This window comes from Trichechus manatus, unplaced genomic scaffold (assembly GCF_000243295.1).
Source record: "Trichechus manatus latirostris isolate Lorelei unplaced genomic scaffold, TriManLat1.0 scaffold00053, whole genome shotgun sequence".
NCBI classification, from domain to species: Eukaryota; Metazoa; Chordata; class Mammalia; order Sirenia; family Trichechidae; genus Trichechus; species Trichechus manatus.
The window spans coordinates 10735760-10755322 of record NW_004443989.1 but is presented as its reverse complement, the minus strand read 5'-3'; the positions used below and the strand labels follow the sequence as shown (position 1 = coordinate 10755322).

At 40.5% G+C, this 19563-nt stretch overlaps 1 protein-coding gene across 1 annotated transcript in view; it reads left to right on the top strand.

Annotated features, from left to right (window-relative positions):
- The first annotated feature begins 173 nt into the window (after positions 1 to 173).
- Positions 174 to 19563, top strand: part of ZCCHC14 (zinc finger CCHC-type containing 14) — a 95853-nt gene continuing 76463 nt past the window's right edge. The window contains exon 1 of the mRNA XM_004377745.2: positions 174 to 613. Coding sequence (XP_004377802.2) covers positions 461 to 613 — 153 coding nt within the window. The 5' untranslated portion in view covers positions 174 to 460. The remainder of the gene's footprint in view (positions 614 to 19563) is intronic.

The following is a 19563-nucleotide window of genomic DNA, read 5'->3' as shown; positions in this document are numbered from 1 at the left end:
GCCCCCGGCGCGGCCGACCCCGGGCAGGCGTCGCGGAGCGGGCGGCAGCATGGTGGAGAAGCGGTGCCCGCTGCAGAGGGACGGCGTGTACCGCTGGTTCTCGGAGCTGCCGTCGCCGCAGCGCGTGGAGTTCCTCTGCGGCCTGCTGGACCTGTGCATCCCGCTCGAGCTGCGCTTTTTGGGCTCGTGTCTTGAGGACCTGGCGCGCAAGGACTACCATTCGCTGCGCGACTCGGAGATCAAGGCCAACAACCCGGCCGACCTGGGCAGCCTCACCAACCTGACCGACGAGGTGGTGCGCAGCAAGCTGCTCGTGTCGCTGGCGCTGCTGGGCTCAGAGCAGCGCGAGGCGGCAGGAGTGCTGTACCGCACGCTCACGCACATCGACTCGGTCATCCACAACTACGGGCTGCAGCTCAACGAGGGCCGCACAGGCGATGAGTTCCTGCTGCTTTTCACCATGGCCTCCAACCACCCGGCCTTCAGCTTCCACCAGAAGCAGGTGCTGCGCCAGGAGCTCACGCAGATCCAGAGCAGCCTGAGCAGCGGCCACGGCGGCGGCCACGGCGGGGGCAAGGGCGCACCCGGGCCCACCTGCCCGGCCTGCCACAAGGTGCGCCTCGCGGGGCCCTGGCGGGAGGAGGGACCCCAGGCGGGGAGATTGACCCCTGGGCAGGGAGGCGGACCCCCTGGCGGAGAGATGGTCCCCAGGAAAGGAGAAGGACCCCAGGCGGGAAGGAGGATCCGGGAGGACGGGACTCCAGGCGGGGAGGAGGACACCAGGGAGCCTGTAGAGGGAGGCTTTGAGATTCGGCGGGAGAAAATCGTAAGGACTTTCGGCTCCGTCGCCGCCGAAAGGCCTACATCTCCCTTTCCCTGAGTTCGCGGCCTCTTTGTTGCCTTTCGCTTTAGCTTGTCGTCTGGAAAAGCGATAAGGCCTTTGTCCCCTTATCGGGCTCTTGGGTGGAAGATAACAGTTACACATTGTGTCTCGTCTTCGTTTTTCCGAATCTGGCGTTGATTACCAGAAAAGGAAGGAACTGGCGGCTGGTGCCAAAGCCGCTGGTGAGGTTGAGATTGGAAGGCGCTAGAACCTTAGATACGCCCGCCTCTGCCGTTGTTAGAGCCGCTGAAGATCCTGTTTCCGATCGCCTATTGGATGTAGCAGTGGTAGTAGCTCGGGAGGTAGAGCTAAGCCGGTGTGTGTGTGTGCGTGCGTGCGTGCGTGCGTGTGTGTGTGTGTGTGTGTGTGTGTGTATTATGGTTTAAGGGATTCTGGCTGTTGTTGAAAGCTGTAATAGAAAAGACCTGTATATACATACGTATGCATGCGAAACATTTATTGATCGGTGCCCAGCCTTCCTGTGTAGAAACAAGCCTTAGGCTGACTTTGAGTTGAGGGTGCCTGATGGTGCCTTTTCATGTCTTTACATGTGTGTCTCCTAAGAAACGTTAGGTTAGGTTAACCATTGTCTGTCTCCAAATTAAACAGGAAGAGCATCGTACTCATCAGTGTAGAAACGTGAACTTTTGTATACATGTTTCAGAACAATGGAACTTCTAGGTGTTTGGGGCTTAAACTTATTTTCACCAGCCCCCTGGTGCCAAAATTTTGCACCTAAATTCTCCAAATAAAAGCTTTCTCTTTGACAGAATGTAGTGTATAGGTTTCAATTGCAAACTGATTTTCTTGGTAAGTAAGGTAGCATCCTAGACCTGTTGTTCCGAGTGCCTCTCTGCAGTGTTTTTAAGCTCTTGGCTTTTAAGTCTGTATTTGAAGTTAAACGTTTGATATGACCTTGCTTTGATGAAGTAACTGAGAAAACCCTCTGGTTTTCTGGTGCTTTCTTTCTTTCTTTTTTTTTTTAAAGCTGTCTGTCGGCATTGCATCGTGGCTTTTAAAAATGTCTTCGTCTGAGAAGTGGTTGTGGAGTATGCAGTGGTTTTTATTGATGTCTGCCCTTTTTTTTGGTGAAATTTACCTGAGGATTATGGTTTTCTTTTGATTAAGTGTTTAATTCACACCTTAAATTCCCGGTGTGTACTGAGTAGAAAAAGGTTTTTCCAGCTATAAACAAATGAATATCAGGGTCCTAGAAAGTGTAGTTGTCTGTGAAGCTGAGTAGGCTTGGAGATGCCAGTGAATCATAACTGGTTCATGAAATTTCAGCCCTTTAGGATCAGTTTCATGTGCTGTCAGTCTTAGGTTTAAATGCCATGCGCTAATCATTTCTGTGGCTATTACTATGGTTAGATCTTCGCTCTAGGGAGATTCTTTTGTGTGTGCAGATATGTTCCTTTGTAAAAGCAGAAAGTGGTGATTATTATGTTGTTGGGGCCCCTAGCTAAATCTGGAACAAAAGTATCTTCTATAGGAGAGTCTTCTGTTCAGCAAAATAGCCCTTCATGAACAGCTAATCTGTCTCTCCAGGTCCTAGGGCTGCCTTTACAGCTGTGTAACCTTGGCCGGGTTCGCCAGCCACTCAGTCTCCGTTTCCCTGTTGCAATAGAGAGACGTATTACCCCCCCACCCCCATAGATTCTTCTGAGGATTAAATGAATTAATATATGTAAAATGTCCAGCAGGTGTTCAGTAAGTGCTTCCTTCTCCTCCATGTCCTCTTTTGATTTTTGTTGTTGTTGATTTTTATAGAGAAGCGCTAATGTAAAGCCAGGCACATTTTTATGAAGTGAAATGTTTATATCTTGGCCGGAAAGTGTGTATGTTTTCTAGATTGATTTTTTGAATAGTTGTTTGGATCTAACAATTATTTTTGTTCATCCTTGGAAATTTGGATAATTCCAAATGACTGTTAATAACGAGAATTAAAATGAGTAACCGTGAGGCCATTGCATACATATTTCAGAACAACTCCGGTGTTGAGTTTTCCCTATGTCTCTGCTACACTGATTTTATTCGCATTCAATTAACTTTCTGTTCCTTTGTTGTTTTAAACAGAGGCCTGGCATTGATAAACCCTTTGCCTGGAATAGACAGCTTGAGTGAAATCTAGTATTTAGGCATTTTGCTTTCTAAGTTTCTCTCAATGTAATGAATGTAAATGAAGAAGCAGCCCCCTTAAACCTCTGCTTGCATTTCTTTTGCAAACCCCTTGTATTTTGTTTTAATCTCTTGTGTTTGTCTTCTATAGATAAGATTCTGATTGACGTTTTATTTCCATTAACTGTATTTTCTGATAGGCATTTTTTGCAGTTGCTTCTTTTAAACTTCACTGTCTTTATTAAAATTCTTATTGGTCTGAGGAGTTCTAGAAGAAGTTTGAAAGTCTGAGGGAGTGTAAAAGAGACTTTTTTTTTTTGTTTTCAGAAAGGGAAGTATTTGTAGCAGTAACACTCATGGGAGACTGAAGTGCTTTTACTCAGCTTAGTAGCTGACAGTACTGTAGACTTGCTGTTCTTAGGACAAGATGTTCCAGGATACTAATTAGTTCTGACAGTTGGGTTTGGACGTAAGGACTTACCTCTGTCTTTATTTAAATATGAAGCTGTAGTTTTGGAAATAGTGTAAATTTGTTCTGTGTAGTTTTTTCTTTGTGTAAATGGTAATGTGCTATGATCTGTGGTATATGCTTATTGTTCAGTAACATCTTTATTGAGATAAAATTCACATCGCATAAAATTCACTCTTTATAAGTGTACAATTCAGTGTTTTTTAGTATATTTATGAAGTTGTGCAGCCATCACCACTATCTAATTTCAGAACATTTTTTTTATCATCCCAAAAAGAAGCCCTGTACCTAGTTAACAGTTATTCCCCATTTCCTCTCCTCCCAGCCCCTGACAACGACTAATCTACTTTCTGTCTCTATAGATTTGCCTATTCTGGACATTTCATATGAATAGAATCATCTAGTAGGTGGTGGTCTCTTTGTGTCTGGCTTCTTTCACTTAGCATGTTTTCAAGGTTCAACAAGTTGTAGTAAACATCATTACTTCATTCCTTTTTTATGGCAGAATAATCCATTGTATGGATGGACCACATTTTGTTTATCTAGTCATCAGTTGATGGATACTTGGTTTGTTTTATATGCTTATCTTTAGACTTTTGTCTTTCATGGTTAGTAGGCTCTTTGTCCTAACTTCCTTATACCTAACACCTGACAAATTGCTTTGGAGCAGTGTCAGCATATCACTGCCCTGGGGGACCTCCGTCCTGTGTGGTGGATTGCTAAGCGTTATGTACAGAGCTGTGTGGCTCTGGCCTTGTTCTCTCTGAGGGGTTGCAGTTAAGGTGGCAAAGAGCCTGCGGTGCTTCAGAGCCTTGAAGTGTTCCCGTTGTTTGTCAGGGAAGCTGTTCCATACTTTACAGTTGTGGAGACATAGGCTTGGTGACCAGAGCCTGTGTTCAAGCCTTAGCTCTAGCCCTTACTGTTGGGGGTCATCTTGAGTGCTTACCTGACCTTTGTGTTTCAGAGTCTTCCCGATTCGGAGAATAACCAAACTACTTCCTGAGGCTGCCTTTTAGTTTCCAAGAAGGTGCTGGGCACCAGGACATGTGTGGTGATGGTCTTCTTTGGAGTGTATGTTCTGTGGTAGTGTTGTGGAACCATCATTCGTGGTTTACACTCTGAGTGCCCCAGTGGTCAGCACTGTAAGAATGCAGAATTGGTGGCTACAAATACTGCGAGTGAACCACGCTCGTAATCTCTTGCCCAAGGCAAGCAACAGCTTATACTTGGGTGCTTTTCGTGAGCTGTTGAAAATCATTGCAGTTCAAAGGTGAAACATTGGGTAGTTTGTCCTGTGGTTATCATGTGAGGTACAAACTGTCTCTTTTGGTTTCTGCTTTAACCCTAAACTCTTTGCCTGTTGCAGCTGACAGTACTCCTGCATTCCAGAAGATCGGACTTTGGAGCAGCTGTTATTATCGCTAATGGTTAAAGGAACTGCTGTGGCCTAAAGGCACTGCCTTGTCTCCACCTTTAACATTTGTTCTGGGCAGCTGAGAACTGCCCAGACCATGAACTTAAATCTCTGAAGGACCCCTGGCTGTCTTTGTATACATTGCTTCATTGATTACGTTGCAGAAGATAATATCCTAAAACGTACTGGAATTTTTTTGACAAGCTTTTATAGGTCTGCGTAAAAGAGTCTGTCCTCTATTTGTATAGTGAAGTACATGACAGGAATTGAGCCCTCCTGGGATGCATTTTTAATTGTTTTCTTGTCAGTGGTATATTTATTGAAAGCGAAAACCTAGTCACATCTTCTTGGAGTTGCAGCAGTACTGCTGTTCTGCTGTATAGTGGCTTGGGTTATGTGGCACTTTGATTACTGTCCTTTGCCCTCGCATTAAATTAAGGCCATTTATTTTCATGAGGTAGTTCACATTTTGACTTATCCAGCTCAATAAACATTTATTGAGCTCCTGTTCTATATTGTGTTCTGGAATGTGGTTGTAGAAACTGATTTTTATGTCATATTGGAGTGTAATGAATGGGTGATGTGATAGTATCATTTGTGCAAGTTAAAGAATAATTGGAGATAAACATCAACATTAGTCTTGTTTCTGAAGTTTTTGAAGCTCCTTATTTTTTTAGGCTTCATTTTACCCCATTTTCCTGTCCTGTATTCTTCTTTCACCTTTGTTTTGGAGGGAGGACGTTTTGGATTGATATATATTTTTATAACCAATTAACATTGAGTTATACACTTTCAGAGACAAGTTTGTAGAAGGTACCTGTGCTGATAGATTGTTTTGTTTACTTGTTGAATTGGTAACTGCTGAGCTCCTTAGAGATGTTCCTGGGTGGCCACAAATGGTTAAGTGCTTGGCTGCTAACCAAAAGATTGGCAGTTTGAATCCACCCAGAGGCACCTTGGAAGAAAGGCCTGGTGATCTGCTTTAAAAATCAGCTACTGAAAACCCTACGGAGCACAGTTCTACTCTGACACACTGAGTCGCCATGAGTTGGAATCAACTTCACAGCAACTGGTTTCTGAACCTCCTTAGAGACTGTTAATAGATAAAAAGAACGTTTTTGTTGCCTAGGAAAAATAATTTCTACTTCAGTATTCTTGTTTTCCCCCCTGAAATGGATTAGGTTTTAGAAAAATACCTTCTGGATATTTCTTTCTTGAGAAACTCCCAATCAGAACAGTAGTTATCTTGTTTAAGTAAGAACTCTTGCCTCAAGTTCACTAGTCAGCTTACAGATCATTGAAGGGTTTCTGATTTGGACAGTTCAGAAATTAGTTTTAACGGGATAGTTTTACTTTCTCCTGTCTCTGTAGATGTTTTGATTTTGGAGACACCTAGTACACATTATAGAAACATATTTCCTATCAAAAATGAAGAGAGAGAATCAAGAACTAATCAAGTTAAGAACGAACAAAACAGGTTAATTCTTAGCAGTTTCTGTTTTGTGTTAAAAGACCTGAAGTTAGAGTGAAGAGAATTCAGAGGCAAGACAGAGTATCTTTCAGGTAGTTGATATTCTAACAGCTGTTTGTAATATACGATCCAAGGCATAAGGAAGTTGGACCGAACTAAGTGTGGTACACACAGGACCTGAATACAACTGCGACGGCATCGTTGAGCCATAGAAAGGAGTACTATGGGTGTTGAATGCTTTTCACCAATAGGGTTGCCTTTAAGGATGGTTTTGGATCTTAAATGGATGTTTGCAGGTTCATAGAAAAATTACTAGCCCTTGCAATGTCTAGTCTATACCTGTAGCCATCCTCAATTTCTCTTTTCCAGTCCCAGAGGGAGAGGTTTCCTTTCTGTCTAAGGCTAGTCGCTCTGCCTCTGTTTGGATCACATCTTTCTGTTTCCTCAGAGACATTGTTAGGTCAGGTGTCTGAACTTTGCCATTTTCTGTCCCCCTAGCCCCCTCCCCTACACCAGTCTTTGACCTCCGCTGTTTTTCCACTTGGCACATAAACACTTTCTGGTGTTTATCTTGTCTGTCTTTTAAGCAGAACAAAACCTATTCTTTAATGTTGCCCACGTCTATTCTCTTCTCTTCCACCCTTCATAGCCAAGTCCTCCACCCACTCACCCAACAAAAACCTGCCCATCCTACTTTTCCAGCAGTAGTCCATTTTTAACAGATTGGTGTGTATCCTTCTAGATGTTTTAATGCATATGCATATATAAATATATTATTGTGTTCTTTAAAGATAGTATATGTATATAAATATAAGTAGGATCTTATGCATAGGTTCTATTCTGCAACACACCCCTCCCCAACACACACACACACTTAATGATCTATAATATAGCGAGGCTTCTTGAACGAATAATTTGGACTTGCTGTCTATGGTTCCTCACCTTCATTTTTTTCCTCTGCTTCCTATAAGCTGGCTTTTGCCTGCACTACCTGAATGAAAGACAAAATTATATCTTTTAAAAGTTTTTTAAAATTAATATAATCAGAGGTAAACAATTCAAAAGATACAAAAGGATATGGATGAAAAGCGCCCCCCCCAGGGGACAGGGAAGGGCACACAGGGAGCTTGAAGGTTCAGATGATGTTCTGGTCCTTTACCTGGGTGTTGGTAACTTATTTATCATTTAAAAGGAAGTTTGTTGCTCTCTGCCTCAACCATCCAACTCCCCCCTTGGTAGATAACAAGTGTTACTGGCTCTTTGTAGAGCCTTCCAGGGAGACCTTCTGTGTTTACAGATACATAACTGGTGTCCTGCTCTGCACACGCCTGTCCCTTGCTCTCTCCTCTTGGTGTCTTTCTTGGTGAGGGCTCTGTGTTAGCCCATGGAGTTTCTTCGTTCTATTTTATGGCTGCCCTGTATGAATGTGTGCTGAGTTATTTGATCAACCCCTGTTGATGGACACGTTCTTCCCATCTTTTGTTATTACAGACAGTGCAGTGCATAAACCGCACACACACTGTCGTTTCACATTTAGGTGAGTGTATCTGTAGGATAGAAGTGGAACTGGTGGTGGGTCAAATGGAATGTGCGTTTGTAATTATTTTAGATATTGCAAAGAGATAGGGCCTTTTTATATTCCTGCCTTTCCTGCAACAGTGTACAAGAGTGCTTGCTTCCCTAGACCTTCAGTTAGCAGCGTGAGTTCCCAGACTGCCCAGCTTTGCCATTTAGTGAGGTGGAAACTGTATCTTAGTGTTTTGTTATTAGCTGCCATCAGGTTGGTCTCCAACTCATGGCGACCCCATGCACAGTGGAATGAAATGTGCCTGGTCCCTGCGCCATCCCCATGACCATTTTGGATCAGACGTGGTGATCCATAGAATTTTCATTAGCTGATTATCCAAAGTAGATCACCATCCCATTCTTCCTTATCCATCTCAGTCTAGAAGCTTCGCTGAAAACTATTCAGCATCATAGCAACACATAGCCTCCACCGACAGATGGGTTGTGATCGTGCATGAGGTGCCTTGGCCAGGAATTAAACCCCAGTCTCTTGCATGGAAGGTGAGAATCCTACCACTGAACCACCATTGCCCCCGTATCTCAAGTGTAGTGCAGTTTCATTTTTCATTCCTCTCATAAGTGAAGTTGAACATTTTTCAAGTGAGCCGTTTTATTTATTTATTTTTGGTGAGCTGTCCATATCCTTTGTCCTTCTCTGTTGGGTTACTGGTCTTTTCATCATTTTTATTATTAGGAACTCTTTCAGTTCCGTGAAAACGGTCGTTTTTTCTGTAATAGAAGATGCAGGTATTTGTTTTCCAGTTTTTTTATCTTGTCTTTGACTTTGTCCACAGGTTTTTTTTAAAGGTCATATCTCTCAGTCTTTTCTTTTATGAGTACTGGGTTTTGTGCACTGATTTAGAAATGCCTTCCACACTTACATTATAAAAGTATTCCCGTATAGTGTCTTCTGGTCCAGAATTTGTATGGTTTTGCTTCTTACATTTAAATCCTTGATCCATCTGGAATTTATTTTGGTGTAAAGTACAAAGCTAGCTTTATTTTTTCCAGATGACTACCCAGTTGTCCCACTGCCATTTGTTGAATAATCCATCTTTTCCCTCACAGATTTAAAATGATATTTAGGTTTACTTCTGGACTTCTATTCTGCTTCACTGATGTCTTTATTTGAAACGGCCTCTTATTTGACAGATTACTTGGATACTTTTCAAGACTTGTCTGTCTTTACCTCTCAGTAGTTCTGTGGTTTTTCTGCCCATCGGAATCCCTGGAGGAGCCCTGGTAATGCACTGGTTAAAATGCTCAACTACTAACTGAAAGGTCAGTGGTTCAAACTCACCAGTCACTCCACGGGAGAAAGATGTGGCAGTCTGCTTCTGTAAAGATTTATAGCTTTGGAAACCCTTTGGGGCAGTTCTACTCTGTCCTGTAGGGCTGCTATGAGTCAGAATCAACTTAACAGCATTGGGTTGGGTTTGGTATGTCCCGCCCTTCCCCTGTGCTGGTTTATGGTTCTGGTTGTGGTGCTGCTTCTTTTCCTCTGCTTCTCTGGATATTTGTTTTCGGTGTCTTTGGTCATTTAATTTCTCGTCAGCTTTCCTGCCTTTTTGCTGATGGTGTTCTTCAGACTTCTGACCTCCTTTTTTTTCCTCCTCTTTCTTTTTACTCTGTAATTCATGACATTTTCAGCCATGCTTTTGCCAAACTCACTGATGAATCCAAAATCTATATACCTGACTAGACCTTGAGCTGTAACTAAAGGTTATACAAATAGCTCCAGAAGCAAGTTTCTCTCATCCCATCCCTTAAGCTGCTCTTCCTGTATCCCCTGTCCTCCTGCAAGCCAGAAAGTCATGCCTTTTAAGTATTCTGCCCTTTTTTATCCTGCAACCAATTTGTCACCATGTCCAGTTGATCCTAAATACCTTTATAGATTTGTTCTCCATTGACACCCTGCAGCTCCAGTTCATGTCTATCTCTCCCCTCTCTTTCCTACTCTCTGTTTCCCCTTCCTTAGCACACTTGGCATGACAGTCACATGTATGGCACACTTCTCTGTAGGCCGACTTAGTTTTTGGGCTCTTTGCCAGGGAGCTAGGATATAGATTAAAATAGCCTTCAGGGAACAAGCTAACCCTAGCCTAGTGTAGCTCCCCTCCTCCTCTGAGTCAAGAACACTGGAACGCAGTGAGTGATGCTCTTCTTTTAGGATAAAGCAGATGTCATTGTTTAATGTCTATAAGAAACAACTTTGTAGTTGCTCTGTTGTGTTTTTTTGTTTTAATTAAATCATTCCGAAATTTTGGTAACTTAACTATTTTTAGAAATAACAGTGACATGCCCAACTTCTGACCTTGACCTGGGTCTGGTGTATTATACCTTCTTGTGTCCCAGACCTTACTCTTAGCCTCTAACAACAGTTTCCATGGTGTCATCAGAATGGTCTTCCTAAAATGCATGCAGGAGTATTATTCCCTGGCTCATAGCTCTTAGTATGGCATGCCTTTTGTGACTGCTCATTGCCTGTCTATCCTCACTGCTGTCTGTACCTGCATCATTCATATTCACTCTGTTCCCTCTGTCCTCTGAGCTTCTCTGTCTGTACCTACATTGGTTCATGTTCATTCTGTTCCCTCTGTCCTCCGAGCTCCTCTGTCTTTACCTTCAGACATTTATATTCACTCTGTTCCCTCTGTCCTCTGAGCTCCTGTCTGTACCTGCATTTCTTCATGTTCGCTCTGTTCTCTCTGTCCTCTGAGCTCCTCTGTCTGTACTTGTTCCTCTGTCTTCTGAGCCTTTGCAGATGCTCTTCCCTCATACTGGACACCTGGTTAACCGCAGCAACCCCACACCCCATTTCTTAGCTCAGACATACCAACCCTTGACACTTCCGTTACTTCCTTCTGTCCTGGACTTGACCCTACTGTATTACTATAGATTTCTTTAAATTTCCATCACAGGACTCTGAGCCCTTTAAGGGCGGAGATGCTGAATTTCATCTTTCATTTGCCAGAACCTAGAAGTTCTTAACACCTAATTGGGGCTGTTTTCCTACGAGCATCTGTGCAAACCTAGTGTTTATGAAAAGTCACTGTAGTGAAAACTTTTTTTTTCCTTTGTGCCTTTTTTTCCTATGGCCATATTAGTAATACCTGTTACCAACTTCATATTTTTCCTTAGTTGGTTTTATCCAGTGACTGTGTTTCTCATGTATTATATACTGTAGATTATAGTGAATTTGAAAGTGATACTATCTATATTCTATTTTCTTATTCTTGATTTTAAAAGTATTTTTCAAAAGCTGACATGCAGAAGCTTTCATTGGGAGAAACTCTTTGAACATAATAGTTTTGTTTTATATTATCAAGATTCCAAAAAGCAAGTTTATGAACAGTTAAACTGATAGTTGGGGAGAAAGTCAAATGGTATTCTGATGATCATGTAGACTTGTCTACTATGGAGGTATGTTTGGATTAATGTTTTTAGTTCTAAAAGTAAGAATGTTTTCATTATGTCCCCTTAAGCCTATATATTTTAGTTTATTATAGAATGGAAATAAAGTGAATAACTATTAAAGTTTATTTTGTATTTCTTTTATACTTTAAACAGTGAAATCAGATTTATTATAAAAAGGGAGCATTATGCATTCATTTCCTAATTATTTAGGAGTTTAACCTAAAAACTTCAATAGAATTGCTAGAAGGAAATTATTATACCCTCAGGAATTTAGATTCTTACTGATTCACAGTGAATGTAATTAAAACATGTATGTAGGAACAACTTCTACAAATACTGTCTAGACCAGAAAAAAGATTAAGTTGTTTGAAATAAGAAGAGAAGTAATTTATGAGGAAAGAAACAATCTTCCCCATCTCTTTTGGGTATTTTAATAAGATGTAAAAGCTTGAGAATAATGCTAACAACATTGTTATAATAAAGTTAGTAAAACTGGGCTATTCTTCAAACCCGAGTAGTGGAAGTTGTGTTGGAAGCACTGTATGGTGTGTTTTACTCTATGTGGACACAAGTGCATGCAGTAATGTTTGGAACTTACCCACTACTTGTGGCAGCATCCGTTCTTCCTCTGACTCCGGGTTCCTGATACAATCTTTCATATCCAGGTACTTTTGCAAGGTGTACTATTTCTGAGAACACTTGTTTTTGTATTTTTTTCTTTATTTTAAAGAATAGGTATGAAGCTCATGAACCAGTATACTTTAGTAGTTGTATTGGGGAGGCTAATTTACCTCTCAAAATGGTTTTTTCTTTCTGAATTAAATCAAGAGGTGAAGTAGAGAACAAATAGTCACAGAAAGGGAATAATGCCAATGAAAACAAACTTAAATATTTACCCTGTTCAAGGCACTGTTCTAAGCGCTTTGCGTGCATTAATTTATCTAATCCTCATAACAGCTCAATGAGCTAGGCACTATTTTTGTCCCCATTTTAGCAGTGAGAATGTGAGAACATGGGCATAAAGAGGTTTAAGTAATTTGCCAAAGGTGACAGTAAGTGGCTATTTTTATTATGGAAAGGCAAAATTATAAGTTAAAAATCACAGCATTAGAAGTGAGAGGGAAAACCTGAAGAATATGAAATGAGAAGGAAAAAGGAGACTGAAACGCTGTGTGACTTGTAATGGTAGGAAGTGTGGCATCACTCATGCTTTTGTCAGCACTGCCAATGTCCATTGCTGCCACTGGGCTTGATGCTGACTTCTTGTTTAGGATCTGTTGTCTTTCATAACACAGTTACTCTCCCACCCACCTCCACCCCCAGTTATTCATTTTTATTCATTCAGTAAAATAAAACTTCAGCTCAGAATCCTTAGTACTAAGGTAATTTTTTTTTTTTTTTAATTTAAAAGTAAATTTTACCTCTAGTGAAATGTACAGAATTTTAGTGTATCGTTAGAGTTTGGGTTTATCTTATAAACCATTTTAGTTTTGAGAAGTGCATAAACCTGTCACAAACCTTTGTCAAGATGTAAAACGTTCCTGTCACTCTAGAAAATTCTCTTGTGCCATTTTCCAGTCAGTCGTTGCCCTCAATCCCTGCCTCCCAGAGGCAACCACCAATTCTGGTTTTTTCTATCATTGATTATCGCCGACTTAGAATTTCATATAAATGGGATCATAGAACTCCGTTTTAATTTTATCTATTAGCTTACCTTTTTGCATGATTCTTTTTAGTGGTGGTTCTAGACATTACAGTATATAGTCTTAACTTTTCACAGTCTACCTTGAGTTAGTACTGTACCGCTTCACATAAAATGTAAGAATCTTATGACCATATTGTAATCATTTACCTTCTCTATCCTTTATCCGGTGGTTATCATATGTATTACATGTATTATAGATCCCATAATGCAGTATCGTTTTTACTTTAACATGAGTGCATTTTAAAGAAATTAAATGAAAAAATAATCTTTTATATTTACCATTTTTGGTGCTTTTCACTCCTTAACTGAAGGTCCAGCTTTCTGTATCATATCTCTTTAGTCTGGAGACGTTTCTTCTGCAGTTTTTGTAGTGCAGATCTGGCAAGAAATTCTCTTTGTTTTCCTTTATCAAAAACTTTCTTTCACTTTTATTGTTGAAGGATATTTCACTAGATATAAAATTCTTTGTTGACAGTTTTTTCTTCCAGGGTTTAAAGAAGTTGAGACACTGTCTTCTTGCGTCTGTTGTTTTTGATGCAGTCTGCCGTCATTTGTTTCATTGTTCCCCTGTACGCAGTGTGTCATTTTCCTCTGGTTGCTTTCAGGACTTTCAGGATCTTCTCTATGTCTTTGGTATTTGAGCAGTTTGACTTACGATGTGCCCATGTGTCATTTTCTTGAATTTATCTTGGTGTTCTCTGAACTTATTCAATCTGTAATGTATGCCTTTTACCAAATTTCGGACGTTTTCAGCCATTACTTCTCTAAAAAAATGTTTTTACCTTATTATATCTCTCTTTCCGCTATTCCAATTATATTTACGTTAAACCTTTTGTTATTGACCCACAGGTTCCTGAAGCTTTGCTCATTTTTTTTGCTACATCTTTTTCTATCTCTTTTTCAGATTGGATACTGTCTATTGATCTAGCTTCAAATTCACCAAGTTTTCTCCTACATCCAGATTTGTTAAGCCCACCCAGTGGATTTTTTTTATTTTAGTTCAGAAATTGCTTTTTTTTTTAGTTCTAGAATTTCCATTTGGTACTTTTTGTAGTTCCCATTTCTCTTCTGAGGTATCCTATTGATACAGTTATCAGGAGCATATTTTCTTTGTGTTCTTGAGCATAGTTGTAAACAACTGCTTAGTAATTCTAGCCTGCAAATTCCAGTATACGGGTCATCTCAGGGTTGGTCTCAGTTGATTATCTTTTTTCTTTGTATAGGTCATGCTTCTCTGTTTCTTTACATGTCTAGTAATTATGCATTGCTTCTTGGATTTTTTGAGTGATACATTGTAGAAACTCTTGATTTTGTTATATCCCCTTGAAGAGTATTGATTGTTGTTTTGTTCTAGCAGCCTGTAAATTTGGCTAGACTCAGATCCAGACAGTCTTCCCTGTGATGATCGGCAGCTAAAATCTCTGTTCTTTCCACCTTAGCTTGGCTCCTTGGAGTCCACCCCATGCATGCTTATTTCAGGGCTCACGCAGATTTGGGCAGTTTATGTGCAGAATTTGGTGTTCTCCTTCCAAGGCTTTCTCCTTCCTGGGGTTTCCCCCTCACTTTCCAGCAACTGCAGTCTACCATAGTTCTGATCTCTGTTTTTTCAAGCTAGTAAGATTGTGGAGTTCTGAGTTGTAGCTGCCCTTTTCACAGGGTCACCATGAGTTAGAATTAACCCAATGGCAACTGGAAATCACCCAGTGCTAGTCTCTTATTCCAAGTGTAGAGCTCCCTCTAGTTTCTGCCTGCTTTTGATTGTATTACAGGGCCTCCAGTTTATTGTTTTTTATGTTTTGTCCAGAGTTTATAGTTATGTGCAAGAGGATTGGTCCAGCTACTCAGCTATTTTTGGAAGTAGAACCACCTGCTTTTTAAAATTTAATTGTTGTGGTAAATATGGACCATATGTTCTAGGAAAGAGTAATTCTCCCTGAGGAAGTGTAGCTGTGAAAGAGGGTTTTATACTGTCACGTTTGCCTTTCTAGAGAATAAGGTACTATGCAGAGAAGAAGCTAGCTGGCCTGGTACCTTGAAATTAGAAGGTACATTTGGAGACTGTAAATGAGACGATTATATACATTTTCCAGCACTTAAAAACTAAACCAAACCTGTTGACATCAAGTCAATTCCGACTCAGTGACCCTGTAGGACAGAGTGGAACTGCCCCAGAGGGTTTCCAAGGCTGTAATCTTTACAGAAGCCAACTGCCATATCTTTCTTCTACAGAGCAGCTGGTGGGTTTGAACCACCAACCTTTCAGTTAGCAGCTGAGTGCTTTAAGCCACGAGGGCTCCTTTCCAGCAGTTAGTAGGTATTAAATAACTATAAGGAGAATAGGTGTGTGGGTGAAGTTCTGGGGGTAGTATGAAAGGGCAGGCTTGGGCTCTGTCTTACCCATGGTAGTAGAATTCATTTGGGCAAATCCCACTTACCTGTTGGATACAGTGTCATGTCATACCTGCTGTGCAAATGAGGCTTGACATTGAGACCCAAATGTCTTTTTTGTTCAGTTCAGCTGAGCCCTTTCTGGTCTGATCTTTCCCATCATGGCTAGCCGTAAGAGAGTGGGTCTCCTTGACTCTCAGAGGCAACTTTGCCTTGTTCCTAATAGGTGTCCAGTAAGGACTCATTGAATGGAATTTCTGGCTCCTACAGAAATAAAACTCAGGGACCTGTTTTACTGGTACTTTCCAGACCTTTGATAAATTTTTATGTTCAGCCAGATGTTTCCCACTCATTTTTAGCTTCTTCAGAAGGATATGCCTTTTCTTTCTCATCCTGGATGCCTGAATGGTCTGTAACTGAACTTATATCATGACTGGTGTCCCCAGAGGATCATACAGCGACCATTGTAGTGTGCTGACTGCTTTGAATGGTTTATCTCAGGCAATCGAATATTATATCAGGGACCAAAAATGGTCCTCCTAGGTACATTTTACTTACGATTCACCAGTTTCTCAAGAAACCCCCAATATTTAAGCCTACTTTTAGCCAAAATATTCACAACAATAATATTTTGTGTAGTATGTACTTAGCCAAAAGGCCTGAAGATAAAAACCTACAGCGAACGCCTCCTTTGCCATCGTTTTGGATGTGCTAGTCCATGGAATTCAATTCTAGCTGACATTACAATGTAAAGGAATAATACTGGAGCCTCTACATCTGTAATGGTTTTAACCTTTTTTGGTATTACACATGTCACATAATTTAATCTTTTCTTGATGAGAGAGGGACCACCATTCTGGAGTGTATCATTTTATATTCAGACACAGTGTTGCCTTCAGAGTTTATTAAGAGTGGGTTGCTTGTTCCCACGTGGCTGTGCCTTTTAAAATTCTGCTTTTAAAAGTGCTTCTGTGTTTTCCCTCGCTGTCTTTTCTTGCATCTTGATGCTCCCATTGTACTGTTTTGTAGCAACCATTGATTTCTTTATACTGGTCCTTCCTCTTAAATTCGCTGCCAGTTACCTCCTCTGATCTTGTTGGGATTGTGGTAGTCTGACTGCTCAGAGAGGGGCCTTTCTTGGCTTACCTCCTGTTCCTCATTTGGTCACTGACCTTTGGATATTTGTGATTTGCTCATAATGTACAACTGTCTCTTATTGAGTACTTGCTATGTGACAAGCTCTTTAAGAGCCACTTTATGTGGACTCACGCATTTAATCCACTAATAACCCTGTGAAGTTGATAGTACGATTGTCCCCATTTCACAGATGAGGGTGCAGAGACTTGGAGATATCGCACAACTAGTAGTGTGAGTAGTAGGGTCGGGATCCCTCCTGAGTTCTCTGTGAATCCAAGGAGAGTGGTTGGAATTGCTACGTTGTGATTCATTCTTTCCACTAATTTTTTTTTTTTTGTATTTGTGATACTTTTTTTGTGGTAAGTATAACAAAACCTTTGTCATTTCAATGTTCTTCACATATATAGTGACATTAACTTATGTTCATTATGTTGTTCAGTCATCACCTTTGTCTGTACCAAAATTTTTCCATCACCACTAATTTTTTCCAAGACATTATTAGCTCTGGAATTTCTGCATAGGAAGTTGATAATATATTCGTCTAACTTTTTATTTAAATGTTCTCCCCAGTTTGATTGGCATTTGGACTTGTCTGTGCAAACATCTTGTCATGTGTTGCATAGTCTCTTTAGTGGAGGGAAGTTGGACACAAACAGTGAAAGATAGCCATGCTCGGCAGAGAAGGTTGACCCCATTTTCTGCTAGAAATTGTAGGAGTAAGTTGCTGGAAGCTAGTGGGCAGGGAGGGAAAGAAAAAGGGTAAAAGGGTAGGATGGCAAAAAAATTGTTTTTTTCATACATACCCTACTTGGCAAGATGCTTGGAATCTTTTACATATTATCTCTTAAGTCATAAATATTAAGAAGCTATTTTAACCCTGTTTTATAGTTCTACGTAGCAACAAAGTATTGTCTCTACCCAAGCCAGGCCTCTGACCTCTAGTTCCATGCTCTTTCTACACAGTTGTGTCTCTGAAGCAATGGTTCTCAGCTACAGCTGCACTTGTGAATGGCTTTACAAACGTGTTTACAACTGGACCCCACCACTGAGATCTGATGTAAGCCATCTATAGTGGGGATCCTGGCATGGGAGTTTCTAAAACTCCTCTGGCATATCTCCTTAGGCTTGGAGATTCCTGGTAGAGGCTAGCTACTCTGAAGACTGTCTTTATTTTTTGGTGGAAATCAGCAGGAAAGTAAGATTGGTTTGGAAGAAATTTGCTTTCTAGTGTCCTTGCTAGGACACATCTGGTGAGGTACTGGGGCCTCTGCAGAGGTTTTTTTTTTGTTGTTGAGTGGTAATCTTTTTTTTTTTCTCTTTTCCTTTTTTAATGAGTAGAGTTCTAGGGCAAGAAATACAAAAAGGAATGTTTTTACGTGGAAAATGGTTTTTTGGTTAGCATTGGCTTTCACTTGGCCTAACTCAGCAAATAACTTACACTATTAAACTGTCTATTTTCTTGTTCTGGTTTTCAAAAACACGTAATTACTATTTTAGTAAAATACTTGCTGCAAATCACTTTTTTTTTTCTTTTCTATATTTTTACAGTTGACTTAAAAATATTTAACAGATGTTATTCCTTCCTTGGCCCCTTATTATGCATGTGGGCTATTTGGGAAATAAATGAATATATTTCATTTATTAGAGTTTGTTTGGGTCATAGAAAATTTAGAGGTCATGTTTTGCACTTGAGGGGCACCTGGCCCAGGCCTGCTCCTTGGCCTTTCAGGGCTTCAGCCGCGAGGACCTCTCTGCCCAGCTCTCTTGCTTCAGGTGTGACACTTTCTATTCCTGCCTGGAAGGCCCTTCCTGTGGGCCTTGGCTGGGCCTGTGCACCCCTGCTGTCGCTGGCCCACCATTTATAGGTAGTCCCCGACTTAACGACAAGCTTCCATTCCGGTGACTTTGTTGTAAGTTGGTTCTGATGTAAGTTGAATACCTCTTTTTTTTTTTAAATTTTCATTATTAATTGCCTTTTATGATCAGTATCTTTATAAATCTGATCTTTGTCTTTGGGGGTTAGAAACATTACATATAAACTTACGGATATATTTTAACGGTGTATGTAATGCATATTACTAATGATAAGATGTACAGAAAAACAAAAAACACAGTCATAAGTGCAGTTTGTCATAGCTCAAATTTCGATTTCCATGTTTTAAGTCAGGGCAGCCTGTACTCTCTTTGAAGCTGTCTTGTCTGTTGTTTTGCTCTGCCCCTAAGAGGACAGAACCTCTTCTGTCTTGTTCCTGCTGCCCCCAGCACTTGAATAGCTTTCAGCTGGTGTAGGTGATGGTGGATATTCACTGAAGGAAAGAGGAGCCAAAGTTTGAAGTGCATGCTTCTATTTTACCTTTTCATATTATTTGTATCTTGTAGAAAGATGCTTATATTTAGACCTAATATCTTTAACTTTTTTCTAATTCACAAGTAGTGACTCTTCCTTGTAGAGAAATTAGAAGGAGAAAAGTATAAAATAAAACACTGAGGTGAAATACTGTTAATATTTTTGTGCGTGTCTTCTGTCTTCTTTCAGTGCCTGTGTTTGTATGTACACGAAACGGACATATTATTATAAATTCTACCTTACTATCTAAGTGTGAGTATCTGAGACCTTTTGTTTTTTGAAATTATTTTTAAAAGGCTGCGTAACATGGATATAAATTTGTTTAAATACTTAGATATTCATCTGTTGCTAGAAGTTTAGGTTTTTATAGTATTTTTGTTCTTTCAAAGCTAAGATGGGTCTCCTTGCGCACAAACCCAGACTCTGTCCTTGGGATAGATTCCTTGCAGTGGGATCAGTGGGCCAAAGGGTGGGATATAATGGAGTTTCTTGCATACTGCCTCATTGCCAGTCGGGGTGAGGCCACTTGCTCACCTTTGACACTGTGAGCACTGACTCCCAAGAGCATTTTATTTTATTTAAATAGCTTCTCAAGCTTTAGAATTGATGACACCTTGTCATGGCAGAGTCCATTTTTTTTTTTTTTTT